A 22979-nucleotide genomic window follows, 5' to 3' on the forward strand; every position below is an offset into this window, starting at 1 on the left:
CAAATCCCAAACCATTTCCCCTTGTCCTTCCCCGCGGACCCACCCGAAGGAAAATAAATGAAAGAGCGCCGAGACAACAGCGAGCAAACAAAATTCATGCACACTGAAAAACCCACCAACGTGGAAAACAACACACAAGGCACACGGCTTTTCGATGAAGCGCACGGAAGAATTGTGCGCTCACGGATGGTCGAATCTCGGTGGGCAAAAGTCTGGGCCGATGTTTTTCGTTTTTTTTTTTTGTCGGTACCAAAGCAAAACTTTCGCCCCCGGTCCGTGTCCTACTTTGAAAAGGAAACAACCCTTCGGAGCCGAACAGGAGCGTGTAATGGAAGAGACATGTAACTAGGCTCCATCATCCAATCCAAGCTACCTTTAATCAAGTGCATCCTGTGCCTGTGATTTCCATCTACGCTTTGCTTACTGCGCTTCATCCAAGTAGCACAGCACGGTAGCAACACGCACCGAGGAGGAAGTCGAATACACTACACATCGAAGCATGCGAGCACATAGTAGTCGTCGTTGAACAAACATCCCGTTTCCCTGTCGCCCCATCGCTCGTTTCGAGTACAAAAAGTGCAATATTACACCCCGGGAAAAAAGGGGTGGGAAGAAATCGGATTTGTACTGCATAGATTGGTTTATTTTTGTTCTGCGTGAACGCCTAAACGCCCGCTTCTTCTGGCAGAGCGGTAATCTGCAACGTTACTACCGGAGTAACAAGCCGGCACATTTGGTTGGTTTCATGGTGCACACATCACAACAACAACAGTCAGTCAAGTCACTGATTGTTGTTGGGTTGGATTTGCCGATTGGTTTTGCCCGGCAGAATGAGCTAAATAGTGAACAAATAAGCTGGCGTGCTGCTGGGTAATACAACAAATGGAAGCCCTGATTGAGTAAAGCCCAGCTGCTTCTTTATGATTAGGCTGGAAAGGCAATATGTGTTTTGTGCAAGCTGGTCCTATTCCTCCTATTGCAGTTTACGTATCAAATCGAACGCACACACACACACCGGTTAGAGAGGTGATTTTAAAGATGCTTCTCCGAAAGAAGAGCACATCCACCACACACTTCCCACCGTCTACTTTAATGTTTGACTTCTGTTAACAAACTTGTTCCAATGCCACAGTACCGATCCCTTTTCCTGCGGTGGTCTCGTCTAGAAATTGGAGGCACATCGTCACGTCGATCACACTCTCATCGAACCGTAACACGGTAGGCGTACCCGAAAGATAAACAATCTGCAAAAGAAGCTACAATGGCGGCCCGAATGTTTCTTCCGAGTTTGCCAAAGTCTATTTGAAAAGTCAGCCCCGAAAAGGGTCGTGGAAAGGTACACATTCGGCAAACACCTACCCCGGAATGCGAGAACGTTTTCCCTCGAAAGAGTTTTCTCCCGCACAGAGGATTCGATTTTCGTTCGTCACGACCAGCTAGCTCTGTGAGTTTAATTATATGCCTACACACACCTCGGGATCATGGTGCGTGCGGTGAGGGCTAGTGTGAAAGGTGTCGGTGCACATGGTAAAATTGCCTTCGGTTTTGCATTTCCTCATTTCCGCTCCTAAATCGAACTCTGTTTTTGTATAATCAGTAACAGTTTAATAGTATCGAAACCCAAAAAGAAAAAACGACACCAAAATTGGTTCCAATTTCCAATGTTAGCCGATGACCTTTTTATTGGGATCGGAATGCCCCAAAAGGCCGACCCTCGAGTAAAAAAATGCATGACAGCAGCATCAACACAGCATTGTGTGTTACGAATTAGTGACGCGTTTAGCAGGGGGGAGGGGGACCACCTCAATGGATCCCATGCGTAGCCATTCGGGTCGGCCTTGGTTCGGCGTTAGGGGTTTGTTAGGAAAATAAGGGTACTACAGCTACTGCTAATGCTGCTTCATTAACACCAGACAAAGCTCGGCTCGAACAGCCGAACACCACGACGATTGTTACACTATTGTTTCCGCACGCAGCGATCGATTGTGTCATCGCACATAGAAATGTCTTGAAAAGTCTAATTTAACTCTTACATTCCGAACGGTTCGGAATGGATCATCGCGATGGTGAAGTGAACGCAAATGTGTTTCGCGCGCCACTACGAAACACTGGAAATGTCAAACATTAAGTTGCGTCCTGTGTGTGTGTGTGTGTGTGTGTGTGTGTGTGTGTGTGTGCTTTTGCCACTCGCATTGTGCCGGATTGAGAAATGACACACCGACGACGACGACGACGACGGTGGCGGCGGCGGTGCAAACATTAAACATTATGGCTGGCTTTTTTTAATTGATACGCATACAAGCACACACCCCGCTAGTGGGGTGAAGGGAGATGCAAGCGGAGAGTAACCCGCTTCACGCTTGAACCGGTTGAAGGGCAATCGGGTGATGGTGATGCTGCGGCGATCAATCCAATCCAACATTGTGTGTAACGGACCGCGTGCGCGCGCGCTATGAGTGTCACGGAATACGGAACAAAGAACGTGACGTACGTACGCAGCTGTGAGGAGCAATTTAGCGATGGAGCGCCCCTACAGCGGGCTTAACGCAATTCATTTCTAATCGTCACGAAACGCGATTTATGACAGTTCTAAGCTTTCATCGTGCCTCGGTTGGTGTGAAGTAAGATGCTATAAATTTTGATTTTTTTTTATGGCACGACGGTCAAGATGAGCAGCCCCCAAACAAGGGATTTCTGAGCCTTTACGAAAGCTATCGTATAAACATGTGAATCTTTAATGAAAATTTTCATTTGCTTTTATTCTTTGCTCATCTTCTCACATCCGTCGTCAATTAAAACATGGCAGAAAAAAATAATAAAAGTTTTATTTATTTTTGCACAAGGATAATTGTACACGAACAACAACCAGCAATACACTCACGATCATGAACGGTTGTACTAAAAGATGGCTCAAAAGGAGAAGAACAAACGAAATTCATCTCTCACATGGTCGTCCGCCTTCCACGGTTCGTTCCCATGGCAACGCAGCAAAACAACACTTACGGGCGTCCGTACGCCAACAAAGACGCGCAAAACGAGCATCGGGAACGCGACATCCCTCATGCCCGTGTCTGATGGGGTGCGAGCAGCAAGCTTGAAACGAAGTACAGAAAAACAACGAGCAGCCTTAAGCGCTTCAGAAGAACCCACCAACGAACGGGGTTCACGGGTTCAACATCCACGGCTGGCTGTCCGGCACACGGAATTGATCATTCGCTCCCGGAGAAGCAAGAAATGTTGATCGCGTTCGCACGCCATCAAATGAGAGGGAGAGACAAAAGAGGCAATGTGGCCAGCCACAGCACCGCGAAAAACCGTGAAGCAATATCAAAGCATTTTATTTTTCAATCGATCAAACCGAAACCCGGGCTTCACCGAACGGGGCTTCTTCTCCATTCGGCGCAATAAATGTAGCTTGGGGTTTTTTGTTGTTGTTTGTGTTGTTGTGCTTGCATTTGCAGCTGCCGTTGGTGGTGGTGGTGGTGGGTTCATAGAATCGCCATTAATAATTGCCAGTGCCAGGCTGCCGATGCCGACCGATGGTGGTTGGCTTGGCGCGATCGCGAATAAAATGTGAAAGAAGACAAAACAGCTCATTTCGTCACACTTTGGGGAGGAATTAGGGGAGGCTTCTTTTGCCGGTGTGCCGACGACCACCATGTAATGGTGTCGAGTTGGTGAGATCGATTTTTTATAATTTATTACGATGTGTACCAATATTTCTGTCAAGGACAATCAATATTTGATAGGAATTATAATTTAAAAAAAAGTGACAAGAATACTCCTGACTGTAAAGATATTCTTTAATTTGTTCTAAAAAGAGTTATCGAAAAAAATTAGTTTAAATAAGTTTAAGACCTACACACTACATTCACACGGCTCAAAATTGTACACATCGAAACGTGGGACGGATGTACGCAAGCACATAGGAAAATATGATTGCAATCACCAACGACAGGGAAACGCTCGGGAAACGGCGTACCAGGCGGGGATAATCACAGATTTCCACGTGCAGGTACGAAGTCACTGCCGACGTGACAAGCATGTTTCGTTTTCTTTCCAAGCAAGCGACCGAACCACCATCGCCACTAACCGGACGCTATTTTATGTAATTAAGACGTGCAGAAGTGGACGCCTGGAAGTGGGTGAAGCTCTAGCAGCAACTACCGAGCCAGGGGCCGTAATGCATAAGAAACAAATATTCCAATCGGTGTACTATGATTTTCTTCTCTGCACTTTAATATTTAATTCCAACTGGCAGTGGAGAACTATTACGACGACAGTTCCGATCTGGTAAGGGGAAAAAAAAACAAAAAGTCACCCTTGGAATGTCATCTCACCCACTTGGACCTTCCTCCCTATCTCCATGTTCCATCTTTTTGCCCCTAAGTGGGGAATAAGTGGCTGGTAATTCGATCACTCGTAGATAGAGGCGAAACACACGTCGCGAGATTGGATGTGATGTGTTCGTGTGTTCATTATCAATGCGGTTACCGAGCGTAAGTCATCCTAGGGCAACGTTTTTTTTTTCGAAGCCGTACACCTAGGTGCACAATAAATCGTGGCTTGATTATCGATAGGATGAGATCGTGCCCGTGGTTCGCCGGGGAGCTCTGTTCCGACTTTCTGCTTCGTATTCTGCTTGTCACCTTCCATGGACACACATTGGGCAACAACGCCATCATCATCAGCAGCAGCAGCAGCACTAGTATTGTGTGCCCGTTGTTAATGTGTAAAGTTGCTAAAATTTGCCACACTTTGCTAATGAACTGCAAAGCAAACACCCATCCTGGGCCTTGTACTTCTACCACAGCTATAAAAGGAAACCGGAATTCGCGGCAAAACAAAGCGCTAGCGCCTAGTCTCTACAACTCTATCGGTCGTGTTTTTTCGTTTAAGCAGCGAAAAGTAATCTCCCCCTATCGAGCAAATCAGTTCAATCTGCATGACACAAAACATTAATCTCTTCCGTAAAGCCTTCAAAAACATCAGCGACACAGAAATCAATCAATTGTGCCCTTTGTTGGGCGGGACATCCCTTAAATTCGACTAAACCCCTCTTTGGAGTTCATTACCGGTGGTGGTGGATCGGAAGAATATTTACATTTTATGCAAATTTCTCAACCACAGCTACGGAAAACTTTGCCTCTTCCGCTGGGATTCGCCGGTCAAACTGTAGCTCTGGCACTTGCAAACAATGTAGCAGCTATTAACGCTGTATCCTATCGAGGCTGTAAATGTGGTGCGCGAATTGCCCAAGGTACGCTCCTCCAGCTTCGAGTGGAACCTCGAACCTCGGTAAGAAGGCAATCGCAATACAGATCATCGGTTGGGTGACCCTGTGAGGACCGTTGTGACGTGAGAAAGAAAATTATACCATCCACACCCATCATCATCATCATCATCGCCATCATCATCTTCCTTCTCGAGATGGGTGAGTTCGCATAACCTGGCGTGGAGTGGCTATGCGCTCTCCGAAGCGGTTCTTCTACGAACGGCCACGCCGAAGAACACGGTTTGGGAAGAGAAACCCGATGGAATTCGTTTCATTTTCTTCTCCACAGACCAACTGGAAATGTCTGTGTGTGTGTGTGCGTGTGTCCGACGGGGGTGTACGCGCTGATGTTGCATAAAGCTAGCTAAAATATATTCCAAAGTGTAAAATCACTTCTTGGCAGGCTAACGAGCGGCCGGCGCTAGCAACTGCAAAGAGAAAGGGCCACAACGGGCAGCAAGGCAGCCCAAACCAAAGCCCGTGCCTCACTCCTCGGACACGAATCGGACCAATTTGTTTATGACGTCGAGACACAGCTTTAGCTCTTGCTACAGCCAAACCCCACCGGTAAGATGCTGTACTGTACAACAGACACGGGGCACAGCATAGAGGGATAAGTCTGCACCACATAATCACAAAACATGGCGGCCACTCCCTTCTTACAATGGCGGGAAAAAAGGGGTAGTAGTTGTAGTAGTACGATACGATACATAAATCCACAACCCACATCGAGCGCTTTTCAAGCTAAATATTCATATCAACATGGCTTTTCGGTCACTTCGTGTGCGAATTCAAAAAGCGCAATGTTACAATGTTTGTTGGCCCTGTTGTGTGGGGCATCCACAACGGCGCAAAGTATAATGCAAGCCACTAAAAAGTCATATCAAACGAACGACAAGCTAATCAACGACCGATGGATACAGCTTCCAACAATACCAATGCGATCGGAAAGCCCTTTTTTGTTGCTGCCTTTAGCGATTTTTCTCCACCGAGGCAATCAACTCCAGCTTCCAACCGAAAGGAAAGAAAGGTTGATTGGTTTTTCCCTCTCCCCATTTTTTTTTATTTGTAATTTTCTTTCACTCACTAACTACAGTTTTCCAATCCAATCCTGTAATAAGGGGCGCCCGATTGTGTGTGTGTGTGCGAGAAGTAGTGGGAAAAATAAGGTGAGCTGCTGTTTGGGGAGTGATTCCCGGTTAGAATTTAAATTTAGATATAGTTGAAGCTCATTTTTACAAAGTCCCATTTAAATGTGCGTAAATAATTCTGCACTAATTTGAAGTTCGTTCTCTTGCACGGGTTCCATCGGGGTAGACGATCGAGATCTTTGCACGGAAGCCTTACTTATTGCGAAAAGAACGGCTTTTAGGGTTGTTGTAGAACGTGCCAATGCATCATGGGTTGTTCCTGTTCACGGTACGGAACAAACAAGACGTACGAACCATCTTAAACCAAAAACCACACACACACACACACAACTTCTTGAAACCGGAATCCAGATGGTGGTTATCGTCTCCTTCCATTCCTCTCCCTCTCTCGGTGGTTCGGGGACGCCGCGTGAAGCCGGATCACCTTCCCAGCGACGAGCGTGCGAGAAGAGCGTGTTCGTCGCTTGTTGTGCCTATCAGGTCTCCTCCATTTGCCACGGTGTATGTCGTCTTTTATTCTACATTTCTTGTGGTAATTCTTTGTCAGATCTGTTGTCTGTTTTTCCCATCAAGGGTTTGGTTCCTGCGGGTGGCCTCTTCTTCTCCCGTGTGTTCCGGTCAGGGGAAAGCCCCAAATGCCGGCTGAGGTGTTACGCTTCGATGGAGCGCAGGAAGTACGCTCAAGTATCACCCCACAGAGCATCTACCTCCTCCCGCTGTTCATCATCACCTACCCACACACACACAAATCCCGTCGTTTTCACTTCACTTTCGTTCACGGATTTTAAATGCTTTTTATCCACACACACACCGTGTCTCAGCCGTTCTTACACTGTTGCTTCTTGGGATTGTGTGGTGTCTGTGTGTGTGTGCGCGCGTCTGCTGGTTGTGGTCTGTTTATCAAAGAACTTTTACCCCAGCAACGTGTCTGCCTAGAGCAGTCAAAGGATGAGACAATAAAACCACTTTAACCTCCGCACCAGACCAGTCTGGCACATGTGTCGTCTCGTCGTTGCACGCCGGGCCAGCAAAGCAAAAAGAAAATTGTTCACCTTTAGCTGTAAAGTTAATCTAAATAAACCGTACCGGTCGTCGTATTGACTCGCCGATACGGTGCACTTATCGATTGGCACAAACCGGTCCACAGAACGCAAACATTATACCGGGTGGTGGTGGGATGTGTTCTGGACATGCTTAAACCGTCGGTGTGGTCGATAATAAAGGGAGTTCAGTGTTCGGCCGCACCATCATGCCGGAACACACACGCACACACAAAGGCAAGCTCTGAAGCATGAGTCTGACCACCGTTTGAAAGGGGTACGCAGTTTGCACATTTAGAAGCGAATGCATCCTCCACGAAGAGGGAAACTGCATCCATGGCGAGTCGGTAGAAAGAAAATGAGACGGCAAGGACCGTTGTCGGTCTCGCTCGTTTTCAGTAAAAAAAATATTGGATGCTGGTCAGTGGCGAGTCAGTTTACCAGTCGGAACAAACGACGCCCGGCTCGGTACGTTCGGAGGAGAGGCTCGTTGCACTCTGTGCACCACCCTTCAAAAAAAAAAAAGGGTGGCCTCACACACACAGCACACTGCATTCACGATCGGTGATTGCTTCGTGAGCGGTTGCTGGGGCGCTGAGACCCACAGGCAACTGACAACTTTTGCAGAAAGAGCCTCCACAGGCCTGTATTTTTCATAGGGCAGAATAGGTGTCCATACTCCCCATTCTGCTGATCATCATCACACTGATGATGATGGTGTGGTATGAAGTGGACCGTGAAGAATGACCCTCCGGTCGTCTCTCGCCGAACGCCCCTTTGCACGCTCCGGACTAAGGGATGGAGCAGGGACAGTGAGAGACAGACACACGTTTTTTTTTACATCGCTCACTCTTGTGTGGTGTCCGCTAGGTCGTTGGACATTTCAGACTTTTTGGAGAGAGAGAGAGAGAGAGAGAGAGAGAGAGAGAGAGCAGAGAAGGGGTTGATCCATGTGTGTCTGTGTGTGTGTGTGTCTTCCTGGCCTTCCCATTATTGCCATTTTTACCTTTACTTCTTCCTTAATTTCCAACCCCCAACGCTTGGCGCTGCTCCACCGACATGCGAGAGACACACGAGATCACCGACAACTCCCTTTCCCCTACACAAAAAGCCTAAAAGCGTGCAGACATTGAACTAAAACCTTCGGCTCCGTTCTGCAGACACACCAACAAACCAGAGCGCGGTTGGTCAGTGAGGGATGGAGGGTTGTTTTTGCTGTTTGCGGTTTTTCATTGTCTTCTCAGGGTCCATCTATCTCTTACCGCTTTTCCCTACTCCTACTAAGAGAACGTCCGCCAGTATCGCTCTACTTCACCATCGAGCTTCAAATAAGCTCAATTTCCATTCCTAAACTTCAACCCCTTCCCCACAAGAAGAACGGAATTTACAGTAACGCCACCGCCCACCTCCGCCTATACTACTGCTGTCCCCCACGGTTCCATTCGAGGAGGTTTTTCCGGGAAAGTCCAAAACAAAGTACGAAATTTTCTCCATTTTCCCAAAGCCCCTCCTCCCTCTCTCTTTCCCTTCTCTTCCCTAGTCCAACTCCAAGTGAACGGCCAGAACAAAGCAATGCACGAAAATGGCAACTACTAAAGAACCAAACGAAAATGCGAGAAAAACTATCTCATTTTGCATATTTGCCCGGTTTCTCCGCTGTAACCGAATTCAAATGAATGTACCCCACCAAAACAATGGGGCCGCAAATAACAAACCAACTCATGCTGACGCAGCAGGCAGCTAACTACTAAGGGCTAGCTGCCATGGTAGGAAGCAGTATTGTGTTGGTGGTAAAAGGATGACGGTTAGTTGTGTCAGGCTGGCTGGCTGTACAAACTTCCTGCCCTGATGCCATTCTGGTGGCTGTCAACATATTCATCACTAGCGATAGACAAAAGAGGGCACAATGAGCGTTTTATTTATAATCTTTTTTTTTTCGGCTGCCCCCAATTCGTGGTTCGTGGCGGATGGAAAATGTACTTCCCAATTAGGGGCATGGTTCTAACCGATGATGATGCTTTGGGCTAAGGGGGAACGAACAAAAAATAAATAAATACTACACCACTCTCGAGCGTTACAACAAGTAGGAAGTGAAACTGTGAACCATCATCAGCTCAAAAAACCAAGCGTTGAACGAAAGTTTTACTCATCATGAAAATGGGCTTCATATCAAACAAAACACATGAAAAACAGCATCCCCAATTTTTTCGAGCATCTCGAGCAGCGAGTGTTTACGGGCATAAAAACAAACCGATTCCGATGCTCGATCGTGGTGACTTTCGCCTGCTCGTACGGCGCGCCACCGTATGTACGACGATCGTGAAGCAATGTTTTTGCAATTTCTCGCAACCAACACAATCCTACCCGTCGGTGGTATGGAGATTGGGTTTTGCTTAGATTTTCACCTCCACCTCGAAGCTCAAGCTATAGAAGGGTGCTTTGCTGTGGGAAGGTGATGCAATCGAAAGAAGCAGGAGAGAAAAAAAAACATCGTGGCATGCAGAAAACAATGCGTTTTCCTCGCACTTTACTCGCTTAAGAAGCGTAGAGGTGACTCTACTTATACTGCTCCGTTTGTGGGTCGAGATGGTGGCCAGCCATCGATCATGTCTTTTACGACTCCGCGTGAGACACCTTTGAATGTTTACCATCTTGTTTCAATTTTACTTTGATACACTGTACTAGTTAGGGATTAGTATTTGAGGAGTTTCCTTATTTCTGAGCTTAAACCCGACTAATCCTTACCTAATTCAGACTTTCAACTTTTAAAGAAGACTCGTTTTTTTTTTCTAAGTAAATAATATCGTTTAAAGCTCCCAACTACAGTCCAACACTCTTCATCGCTCTGTCTGTCGACACATTGGCGAAAACGATAATAATAACACCGTTTATCTCAATTTAAACTCCCACCCAGCGATCACACCACTGTTCTCTACCATTCTCTTCAAATGCCTCCTTTCAATGCCACCCCGCATCCCTTCCTCCTGGATCCCGTGCACGTGACGCTTACCAAACCGCGTGTGGCCCAAACCACCCTCAAGGTCTGGCAGGGGCTGTTTTCTGCAGTCTGCTTTGGCTTACCACCACTTCCTTCTCCCGTGAGCCGATCTACACAATGATGGCGTCTAGCATAAATCGACCCAACAAAAGAATCACACTACTAATAAGAGCACGCACAACTTTGTGTTCGACCCCACGAAAGCGAGCGACTAGGCGATCTTAGTTGAGGGGCATATCTTGCCCGAAATCAACTCTCAACTAAGTGTATGCGGCAGTCTCGGTTAAGTGTGTGTGTTTTAATTCGCACCAAAAGCTTGAAGGTTTAATGTAATTATATTCGGAGGAGAGGAGGGCAAGAGCAGAGCAAAACTTTACGACGAACTTTAACAACCGTAACACCGGACACCGAACGCTTACTACTGAGCGGAAAGGATGGTCGAGGTTGATGGGTGCTAATTCAGAACTGCAGCCCGAAGTTGTACACAAAATACGCTACGCTACCGTAACCTTTCGCTGGGTGTTAGTTGGCAACAATTTGGAGCAAGGTAGACGTGCCCAACTCGAGATCGACCGAGATGGGGAAATAGAACTGAGAAAGGGAGTGAGGGAGAGGTTTCTGAGTGGGGTTGAAGTTAGTAAAGCAATCAATAAAAACCAAAGAAAAACCCCCTCACACTTTTCACTTTGGGCCAGAATAAAATCGATCGAAAGTCATCATCATCGTGTGCCCGGGAGCGTACCGGGAGCAGACCGGCACACCAATAAACAGAGGGGGAGAAAAATATACGCACCAAAGAAAACACAGAAAACGTGACTTCTGGAACGAATACACACACTTCTACCGAGGGAGCCACACACCAGTAGCGGCGAAAACGGAAAGGAAACACACATTTTCGTTTACGCCTAACAACGCGCTCGCCCTTCCCTTCCCGGTCTTTTGCAAACTTGATTGAATGTGGCTTCCCTGGCGGTGTGTGGTTGTCTTTGGGAGGAGATCCCTCCCTCCACCCTCTGACACACAGAAGAAAATGCTATTGGACACGGAAAAGTCACTTTTACAATTTAATCGTTCACAGTGCGAGAAGTGAGCAGCAAATCACACAAAAATCGCCAACTTTTCGAAAGCTGTTTAGACTTCGATGACTTCAATCAGCTAAAAATGGTTGACAAAAAATCAAAACGGGTGTTGAAACATCGTAAGTTCATTGGCACTTGCGTTCGTGGTTGGGAAGCGACATTAGTCGTAGTACTACCCCGTCAGCTCGCAGCTTAGTAGTAGTGGCATAGTAAAAGTATTGATCGTACCAGACTGGCTCAACGCCAGCGTACCGAAAACAGTAACTTTATGCTAACACCTTCCCCATCTCCAACCTCTCCGTGGACACTTTTCCACCCGCCCTGCCAGCAAACCTCGTGGGAGAAACTTAAACTAATGGTGTCTGGGTCTGGAGGATTTTGCAGGGATTTGTAAGAAAAGCACACCAACGAAAACCTGAGAGAGAGAGTGAAAAAAACAATCCTCCTGGACTGGTTTTATATTGAGCCAAATAAAATTAGCATACGACTGAGTGTGTTTGTGCACGTATTTATGTGTTCTATTGGGCTGGGAAAGCAACGGCCTCTCTCAGGGTTGCTAGTAAACAAAACACCCACAAAACCCATCGGAGAAATCCGGGGCGCATTGGTTGACAACCGAAAACCGGGAAAAGGCTCCTCCGTGCGTCGCTGATATTAAGTTCGCAGACGGAAACCATTCGAACCGCGCCATTTGTTTATTGTGGCGGGGAGGAGGAAGGAGGGGAGAATAGGGAGGGGGAAGGAATTGGATATGCAACCCCCTTCCGCCCTGTTGGAAACCCTATGACACCCGATGGCGCAACTCGGCTGGGCGTACATATTACTAACAAATGCGCCCTGCCGTAGCGCGGTTGGTGACGGAGCGTGGCATTAGTGTAGTAACGGCGGACGGCTGCAGCATAGTAGACAATAAGTGAACGGGAGTGCTGCTGCTTGATTCCAATGCACAGTTGCGCTCGGAAAAATGTCCCTATTATCTACTATCCAATGCATTAACCTTAGACGAGAACCATGGACCAGTTTTGGCAGAGTTAGTCAACTAATGATGCTAAAGATTTTTAGCGAATTCGCGGGAAGTCCTTGTTCAATTCCTAAGTTGGCACTGTTGTAGTCTTACTCTTTTTATTCGTTAATGTTCGAGGAAGGATTTTAAGACTCGCATGGGACTAAAGTGTGTTACACACTGTACGCATATCGTTACCTGCTACTACTACTACTACTACCAACACGGTTCTCTCTCTCTCTCTACTCCACACCAACGATGTGGTTTGAAAACGTGATTTCCCGTACTGCTGCAAATATAACCACCCAGAACCACGCCGTTCGCCGCTTCCTTCCAATCGCTCGGACTTGTTCCAACTCCGCAAGTGCGCAATTTTGAAGCCCAACCGGCATCTCCGAAACACCACCTCATCCCCACCGTCATGCCCCACACCCATGGGGGGGGGGGCACTAGGGTGAATGTGTGTATAGCTTCAAGCACCTCATCACGTTTATCCCCGCGCTAGTCTCGGTGGCTTTAATATCTTATCCCCTACCCTTTTGCTAGCGTGCTGCGCACGGAACAGGCGTTGACTTCGCGCGTGAACGGAACGCGATGCCGTTGATTATCCGCTGGACGCTGGAGCACTGCTAGTAGTAGTCGTCACCGCCTGCGGATCTTAATCTGATTTTGTATGCATAGGCAAAAAAATCGGAACATAAGCTGCTGAACAGTGATACAGAATAGATCCACAGTCGTGTACAACCGGGGAACATGCGCATCGAAAGGAGCAACGAATCGCACCACAGACACGGAAATCGCTCGTTCAAGTTGAAGGAGGACTTTTTCCTTCCCAGCAACAGAAGGCTCTGGCAGACGTTTACGGGTCGTGACATGGAGGGGGGGGGGGTGCTTAAGTGGTACGGAAGCGCGTAAATTTTACTACAAACTCAGCCACCCAAACCAAACACACACACACTCGCTGCTGTGGGGTGGGGGTGAATGTTTATAAAGGTTCATGGCCCCCCGCTCCCTCTCTCCCCAGCATATTATGCACACACACACGCACACCTCCGACGAGGCTTCCTTTAGCGTTGACGCGACACTGCAACCTTCACCAAGACAAACACCAACACTGGCCGGGGGTGATGGTGCGCGGGTTCGTTGGTTTCTCAACCTTCAAAACTTGATTGAAATTCTTGCCATTCAATACTGGGTTGGGGGGTGGTGTTGGGAAGTTGGGGACTCTTGCACTGTACCACAGTACAGGGGGCAAAGATAAAGACGCATTCGAGCGATTGGGAAATTGTTGCCTCCGTGCAGAAGGTCGCCACAGCCTAGCCAAAAGCCAGGGCACCAATTATTGTGGCCTTCCCTGAAGTCGGTCTTCCGACGTTGCTACAGGTAGCGCGTTTAAGACTGATCGTCCAACAGGTACCACCGACCGACACAGGTAGATACTTGTCCACTATCTTTGCATCTCAGGCCCGGGATGTGTCCTTGACCACAAAATGGGTGATGGCTAAAACCATTGGACGAGCGAACGAATTGGTCATGGCCGTGTCGGAAAGGCACCGGCGTACTGCTGATTCCATCATTAATGTTCTGCGAATTTCGTGAACGCAGCACACCGCTGGATAAACTGATTACTGTGCCTCTTCCTGGGACTGAGATGTTTTTTTTTTACGTGTCGCAACGACAGACACCACAGCTCGTCTTGGCTTAGGGCGAAACAATCCATAAACTGATTATTTTCCAAATCGTGTTCTTGCCAAAGCGTCGGCTTTACACAAGGAACGCATAATCCATAGCTAACCCAGCCGAGCTTGACGAGTCACTAGTATCTGTGGCGCAGGCAGAAAAGGCAGGGCTACACGCGCCTTTGTCATCATAATCAAGTGTTTATTCTTATGCACAACCGTTTCCGTCCCGGGTGCGATCGCTGCGAAGGGTTCGATGGTTGGGGTTCGTTCAGCGCCGACTCGATGGTAATTCAATTGCGAAATGTAATTATCGAAAAATGGGGCTAGAAAGCACCTCCGCAGCTCGAAGACTAGCAACGGTGACTCGTTTTAGTTTAATTCCTTTTTTTTTGCGGTGAACGTTCTTCAGCGGATGAAGGGCAAACACGTTTAAAATTTACCTAATAATACTCGGTATGATTCAATTATCCTGCTCTATCAGAGTTAAAACTTTGATTCTGTGCATACCTATCAGAGAGAGAGAGGGAGAGGTTAAAGCTTCATGCTCAGCGTTTTAATAGGTGGCTTCTCTGGCCTCTGGCAAACTTTAAAGGTTTGTAGTTGGTATCTTCAGAGTTTCAACCCCTGGCTGGATCTCTTGAAATCATTGAAAGAAATACACTGAAGCCCGGGTATCGTGGATAGTTGGAGTTGGAGCGAGAAAAATCACCGATGCTTTTGCTCCAGGAACAAAAGGGCAAGAAAGTAAACGAATCGCATGTAAGCGGATTTATGAAAAGCGCTCAGGTACCCGGAGGACCGGCTTTTACACAGGCACAACACTAGAACACCTTTGCACGGACCGACCTTTCAGCGCTCGAGTGTGGCTCGTATAGCCTCGTGTTCTCGTGTTTCTCCAGCTTCTCGACACGACGGACACTGTGTGTGATGGGCTGAAGGAACCATTCAAAACGCACATAAAAAAATAACATCAAACTTCCTGCTCCTTCCACACACACACACGCTGCCATGGTGTGCGCGTGAGACCTCATCTTCATCGTCATTGTTGGGCTTCGGTTCAAGAAGGTGAATGACGCGATATATAAAAAAACGGATCGGTCGTGTGCGGTAGGAGGTCGAGGCACCAAGAGAGTTCCTTCCATTCCCTCCCGGTATCGCGCACACGGAAGAACCCGAGTGGTACATAGTGTACAGCAGGCATACTAGAAAACACGGGTAGACAAGATTGGTTTGGTTGGTGGTCTTTGTGGTATTTCCTGCCCGTTTCGGAACAGATGAGCCACACCGGAGAGCGAGTTCTCGGCGTTCCAGCATCAAAAGCGCTTTAACGATGCGCGCTTTTCGGAGCATCGTTAGCGACGACATTGAACGAGAACCGAGGCCGGCCGTGATGGCTCTCGGCGCGCTTTGCTGGAGATGTAACCTCCCCAACCCCCACCTCTAATGGTTCCCACCCATCTCGAGGAGGGGGTTACGGGTTGCTCCACAACGAAGAATGACGCTATGGAAATCAAGAAATTTAATCAACAACCATGAGCCCGCTCGGAGCAGAACTTGAAGAAGAAAAACGCAGAGGAAGATCTTGAAGAAAAAAACACAACGATTTGAATCGAAACGATCTCGGTTCGCACCACATAACAAAAAACAAACAACTTTGTGGCGGTATGGTGCCATCGAACTGCTCTCCAGAACAGTACGTGCGTGTCCGTGTGTGTGTGTGCCTGTGTTGCTTTTGGAGCTATTCTAGCCAAATCATTTCTAGAATCAAATGGCAAAAAATCAGCTTCCACCTTAACGGACCACGACCACTGTTGGACGCGAGGAACTCAAATGAAGCTATTCGGGCGGAGAGTAAAAAGTCTTTACGGACAGCAGCAATGGCGTGCAACTAATCTCTAAGTCGTTGTGTGGTTTCTTCCTCATCTCCTAGCTACACTTTGCCTACAAACACACACCATCTCTACACGCAACATTAACCATAACCGCGCGTCGATTTGGGGAACCATCGCCCAAGGATGGGATCGTAATAAAAAGTTTCCATCCACTACTTCCCGTCCACTGGGGTGCTACCCTTCCTTCGTTTTCCTAATGCGAATCCACGCACCCGACAAGAGACCCCCCCTCCTTTGCCCTGTGTTCAAAGTGTTCGTCCTTAGCAGAATTTAATGAGAGAATATTTTGTGATTCGATCTACTGATGAGGTCCACGTTTTTCTGCCGGATACAACCGACCTCCAAATAATGGAGGGGGGAATGGGGAATGAAACGTGACGCAGCAGTCTCCGAGGCAATTCCTTACATTCGCGCGGAGAAGAATCTGGCAACTCATCGGAAGGGAGGAAGCTGCTTACTAGAAGACAATTCGCAGTTCGTTTAATTTTATCTTGCGTGCACGGTTTCTTCACTCGCTGCCAAGTTCTTCTTGCCAAAAGTCGATGATGAGTTGGTAGCAGCAAATAGCAGCAATACGATTGATCTTTGTCACTGTCAATTTGGGGAAGGACTTTTGAGTTGACCTTTTTGTTAGGTAATTGTACAAGCACGGCGAATTTATTCGATCGTATGCAAACAAAGTTTTGCTGAGGCACGACTTACAAGTTCCCTCGGACAGCTGGTTTGTCATTATATTTAATCCTTCGGCATTCAGGCAAAAAAGCTGCATCTGGTCCGTTTTCTTCTTCAGGGTCGCTTAACCACATCCTGTTTGCAGGTACGACATTAGTCCGTAGAAGCTGCTCGTGGGAGGGTTCTGCACGGTTCATGGGAAAGATAAGAAAAAATAGGAAGACCCTTTTTTTGCATTTGCTGAAGGTTTCCCTTCTGTAAAGATATTGAATTCCATCAGGTAAAACCATTTCCATTGCCGAAACAAGGTGAAATTGCCTCTACCTCGATATAGAGCCCACTTTTTCTCAACAGTCTTCTGAGGACAAACAGGAGGTTTGGAAGATCGTGCAGGTGTAAACACTATTACTACCTTCGCCCAGGTACAACAACCTTCAACAAACTTTCATACCTTTGAACGTGTCATTTTCCCCATCCACAAGGCCGTCCAGGGAAATCTGGCTAACTGGCAGCATAATTTCAGCTTCTGGTCGTCCATCGTTTCAAATTTGTTTCTCATTTGCTTTACAACACATCGGACCATTGGTAGCGCACTCGCGCAATTCGAAACGACCAACAGGCAAGCAGATGCACATTAATCGATTTGGCATCGAGCAACGAAAAGCCACCCGAATGGCAGGCATGGAAGCGAAATTGTTTTCTCGTACGCTTGTGCAAGTGGCATTGGAGACTGCCCCGTTTCTGGAGGGCAATGTAAAAATGGCCGCTCTCCGGCCGGAGTTCACAGCAAAGCCTTTTTCCGACTCGTGTCAACTAGTTCAAGGGTAGCCGCCGAACATTCGGTCGGTTTGGTGGCTGTAATTTCGATTTGCAAATACGCTCTGTGGCCGATTACGTGCGGAATTGTTTCCACCGTTTTCCGAAGGACACTGCCAACAGTTGCCCGAAAGATGTCTTTATTTTGTAACCAATTGCAATTTTATTGTGTGGCCATTTTCAATTTTCATTTCTAGCACCGCCGCCATACTTCTGTGTTCAACGCAATCGCAACAAGCTGTCGTATTGCGATAAGTTTAAAGCAAACGAATTATCTGTCTCAAGCAGCAAGTAGTTTGAAAATTGGATTCACACTCCTGCACGCTGCACAGATCTGCTGAACAACTTGTCACGGAAAGATGCCACTGACTGACTGGAGGGGAAACGATTTTCCCGTACACCTTCCGAGAAGTGGCGAGTGAAGAGAAAACTGCAGCAAGGTCCTCACGCTTTTCTGTTGCCATTAGCATCGCCGGTAATGACATTGCCGCCTGCACAAACGCACAACCCCAAGGCGCGCTCACACTCCCTCTTTCCCCCGTGCGAAGGAAGGAACAAACTTTTCAGCGAAATCCAATTAGCATGCGGTGTAGAGCTGGAGAGATGGTGTAGCATGGGTACAGGATGGTTCAGTAATAATTATTTCTTGGCGCTGCTTATTAACATGCACCAAGCAACGCTCCAGCAAGGGGTGGCAGCAGTTCTGCCGTTGCGTTAGTACTTTGAGCTTAGCAGAAAACCAATAAAAGTGATCCTCAAATCACTTAATATACACAAAAATAAAACAAAAATATGTACTTGATGGTTGATGACTAGCTTTTAGAAGAAGTTCCGGAAGTAAGATTTGCGATGGTCTTTCTTGAACAAGCGGATAAAAGTTTGATCATAAATTTAAGGTACTCTTCCCGATTGATTAAACTTATCGCTTTGTAGCTTCAGCAACAATAACCATACAACGAAACGAAAAATATAACAAGGAAAAATACACTCCGGAGTTACCAGGAAGGATCACATAATGTACACTCATGCAAGGATCTTTCATTACATTCATCACACGCATTTTGCATCGCTCCCACTGTACAAACCGGTGGTACAAATTCATGCGCGACCACATCCATCTAATGAGCCATAACACCCCATTCCAAAACTAATGCAAATGAACCGAAGGGCAAAAGAAATATGAAACAATGCACACACTAGTAGATTTGGCAAGTATCATTTTAAAGCACATACGTGAAACCATCAGAACACACACACGGGGAGCCAAATGAGAGGAGAACGAAAAGGAAAGCGAAGTAGCAAAAAAAAAAACAACAAAACCCGTCCCCCTTTTATGAAATCGATCGATACAATTAGTTCAAACGTAAACAGATAGAAGCTAAAGGAGATTAGTCAGTAGATTTCCTGGTGCGGTTAGAAATGTGTTTAACACGGTTTAGTTAAAAATACCTTAAAACCCAACCCCAAACATAGTAAACGAAGAATCCGAATGAGAGAAAAATGAAACGTTTCCAAAAAAAACAAAAATGTTATTTCAAAATAAGGATGAACAAAATTAAAGGCAATATAATAAAACAATTGAGAATGAAGAGAGAAATACACAATAAAAGTAGCACAAACCTTATGTTCGGTACGGGAACCGCCGTTGGACCCTGTAGCGGTGGAGGCACATTGTAGGGATACATTTTGGCGGACATACTTTCAAACAGCATTTTTCCGTGCTCTGCTTCTTCGGCTGCCTGTTCGATCACCGCTGGGCTGTAGATGTGGTGCTGCTTTTTGTTTTTCTCTATACTCTTCCACAACAATACACTACCAACAGTGAGAAAGCGGTACTGGAGAAGGAGAAGGGCACAATTTTTGATACACTTGTGGAGTATTGTTCCACTTCTTTTTTTTCCTTCGTTTACTGCCTTTCTCTCGTTCTCTACAATTGCCACTAAAGGTAGTAGTAGAAATGGTAGTAATACTACTAGATACTCTAGTTAGAGGATAAGTTCTACGTTGATGTGGTGATGGGCTTTATAAACTGTTTAGTCCTTGTTTTGTTTGCTTTTTTTCTGTTCTCACGCTAATGATAGCACACACTACTTGTTGTTTGCTTTCTGTTATTTTACGTTTTGTTTCTGTTTCTTTTTTTTCACACTACTTAGTTCGTTTTATTATTCTGAAGAATGATAACTACACTTCCGGCTTTGGATGAGAATAAAAAAACACACACACACACAACCAAATAAGAACGAAAATATTTAGATTCCAGTACTGTACAGCAATAGGGGGATTGCAATAATAGAGAGAGAGAGGGTACAAAACGGGTGAGTAAATGCGGTGGTGCGCCTAGGTAATAGTAGAGTTAATTAGAAACGCACTTTCCGTTCGGTTTCAAACTACACACTAAATCATATTAAAGGCATAATTACATGTGGCACAATGTAACGAACGCTTAGAGTCGCAGCACGGCTATTAACTTCCGATAGGGGATTCTGCTGCTCTGCGGATTATCCTCCGCGCTAAATGTGGAAGGTATACTGGTGGTATAATCTGCCGGGGGATTGTTTTATATCACACTATCGCACACACACGCACACACATACGCTTGATGTTTTTTTTTCTTCACACTACCGATACAGAAAGAATCGCACAAAGTAAACCCATTAGATAAGGTGAGAGTAGCTAAACACATAGAGACAATGGTACAGAGAGTACAACTAAGTTGAAAAGGATAAACGGGCTCGCAGGCGAGATAGGGAGCATGTGCCTATAACTCATCTATTCGCTTTTTACTGGTGGGGGAGGGCTAGATGATAAAACAAAACGTTGGCGTTGGCATAGAATAGGTTTCCTTATCTACGAATGCAACCTCCGTAGGTCGCACACATGGCACCGTTTACTGGTTAATTATTACAGCTATTTCCAACACGGCACACATCCATCCGCGCGCGTTCTAAAGCGTCCTTGCCAGTTAGGTTGGATGCGAGCATGGCAATACACCGAGTGTCCTTTAACACAACATACATACACCGTGCGACTAACAGACACAGCAACAGTGTACAACAAACGTCCACTAACCATGAACTGGATACTGGAGAAAGAGAGAGAGAGAGAGACAGAAAGTGCGAGGGATAGACTAACAGAGAGCGAGAAAGAGAGTGGGTATAATGCATGAAAAAAGGGAACCAAGAAGTGTTATACGCTTCTTAAGGTAAATGCATCCTAAGCCTCTAGACCGCTATGATGTAGCACATTCTCTTACATATTATTCTGAAGTATCAAAATAATCAGTACGTTAGACAAACAGAACATTTGATAAGGCAAATATATCGTTTTTGTTTTTTTTTTTGTGTGATAAATCTAAGCCTTATCCTAGAAACAACTGCCTTACCACCCGTAAGTTTAATGGCTAACATACTGACACAAAATGATACAACAAGGTAACATCAAACTTTGTACATAAGAAATTAAATAAAGCATACGTTAAACGAAATCAATACGTTTCGACAGTCGAAACGAACCGAACTGATGAATGAAATAAGATTAACGTTAGAACAAACGATACAAAAACACGTAACGAGAAAAGCAAACGAGACAACAATCATGGATGAGCAGCGGGAGCGATGTATGTCCCACGCGGCTAGAACTTCCGTTATTGGGGGTATTAATGACAACGTGTGATCCAGCCTTTACGGCTTTCGGTGTAAGTGTGTTATTGCACTAATGTTTTTTTTTTTTTTTGTTTAATTACAATTACTCGCACTAAACAACGACAGCACCCGTTCACACAACGCCCAGCTAACCAGCTGACACACAATGCACTAAAGCTAACAGGAAAACCTTCCGTTTCGGTGTACATTTGTACAAGGCATAGTAAACGGGTAGTATGTACTAAGCGGATCGCCAAGGATCCGTTCGCTATAGTATGCAGTATAATGATAGGCGCACGCGATGCACGTCTTGCGTTCTAACGATAACTATACCTAGATCTGTGTTCCAGCAATCTATCCAATGCTATAAGCTAAACTGGAGTCAGTTACATGGAGTATAAGTATTTGCACAAAACTAGTTCCCCGCAGTTTTATTAGGCGCTGCCATTACGCTATAGTTGGTTTATATGCATAAAAAAGGGGAGAGGGGGGTGTTTTATATATCAAACATTATATTCAAATCGTTAGACCTAACAACAACAACCAAAACAAAAGAAGACAACACGACAGGTTACCAAATGCATAAAGAATGTCTAAGCTAAACTTTCACGAGAAAGGATGCGCAAGTACGAGAGTATAGACAGAAAGAAAGAATGTGTGGTTCGGTATGCTACTTTTCTTAAGTTAAAGAAATCTGCTTCAACTAATACTTTCTATATCAAAAACGGAAAAAAACAATCAATGCAAATAACATATTTGTATAAAAGTAGGTTCTATGTATACTTTTCGGACCCCTTTTCAAGGCAAAAGGGCAAACGGGAGTTAATCGTGCTTCACCCTGCACAGTGGGGAAGCACAGTAAGAACACAGAATGGTTTATGAATTGTAAGCGCTATGCACGATGGCAGATAGCAAACAAAAAGCATCCTTTTATTGGTTCCTTTTCTTTTTTTGCTTTGCAAGTTAATACAAACGATAGTGACAGTTTTCAGCAGGGGGTAAAATTACATAAGGGCTCCAATGTCAAATGTTTAACTTTTAGTCTTTTACTGGACTTTTTGCTGGATTTTTATGGCATTTTGGGAATGAAAATTAATAAATCTCTTGTATACTCCAATAAGAATTTTATCATTTTTTTGTGTGATTTAAGAGTTACTATATTGGCCTTTACTTAAATCCTATTAGTAATGAGGTACTTGACTGCTTATTGACTAATGATGCACGGCCAATACTCAGTCTCTACTCTAGCGGATTTTTATCTGAACGCTGCAGTTACCCACCTTTCGCTGGCATACTCAGGATATTCCTCGTTATCGTGTATCATTGGGTTTCTCTCGCTCCGGCGTAATTCCTTGTTCGTCTTCCTTTCATGTGCTTGACATGTTTCTAAACGTTGTGTGTTATTATATCGTTTGTCGTAAACTTTTTATAATTTTTTACTCATTTATATATTGTGTTAATGTTTTTGTTTTGCATTTTTTTCTTTTGATTTCCTTATTATTCTCTGCATAGCACCATTTCGTTGGGCACAATAATAAACTCGTCGAAAGCAAACATTGAAAGTTTAATGTAATGGAAACCGTTCCGATAAAACCACCATTAGGAACTGCGCAGACAATTTCTTGGGAAATAAAATTCACCCATTTAGACAAACAACCGACCGAGCATCGGTGTAATATGATCGATAATCGACCAGCACTGGTGGAAATTGCTATTTTCCCTCCGATGCT

General features: G+C 45.7%; 1 protein-coding gene across 22 annotated transcripts in view; it reads right to left on the bottom strand.

Annotated features, from left to right (window-relative positions):
* Nucleotides 1-22979, bottom strand: part of LOC118505486 (RNA-binding protein Musashi homolog 2) — an 83483-nt gene that overhangs the window by 51008 nt on the left and 9496 nt on the right. For 4 of the 22 annotated variants that reach the window (XM_036041315.1, XM_036041317.1, XM_036041334.1 and 1 more), the window contains exon 2: nt 19229-19443. In XM_036041315.1, coding sequence (XP_035897208.1) covers nt 19229-19443 — 215 coding nt within the window. Of the gene's footprint in view, nt 1-19228; nt 19871-20028; nt 20227-22529; nt 22636-22979 lie in introns of those variants that run through there. The other 18 variants (XM_036041332.1, XM_036041330.1, XM_036041323.1 and 15 more) reach the window with 10 other exon arrangements.

This window comes from Anopheles stephensi, chromosome 2 (assembly GCF_013141755.1).
Source record: "Anopheles stephensi strain Indian chromosome 2, UCI_ANSTEP_V1.0, whole genome shotgun sequence".
NCBI lineage: Eukaryota > Metazoa > Arthropoda > Insecta > Diptera > Culicidae > Anopheles > Anopheles stephensi.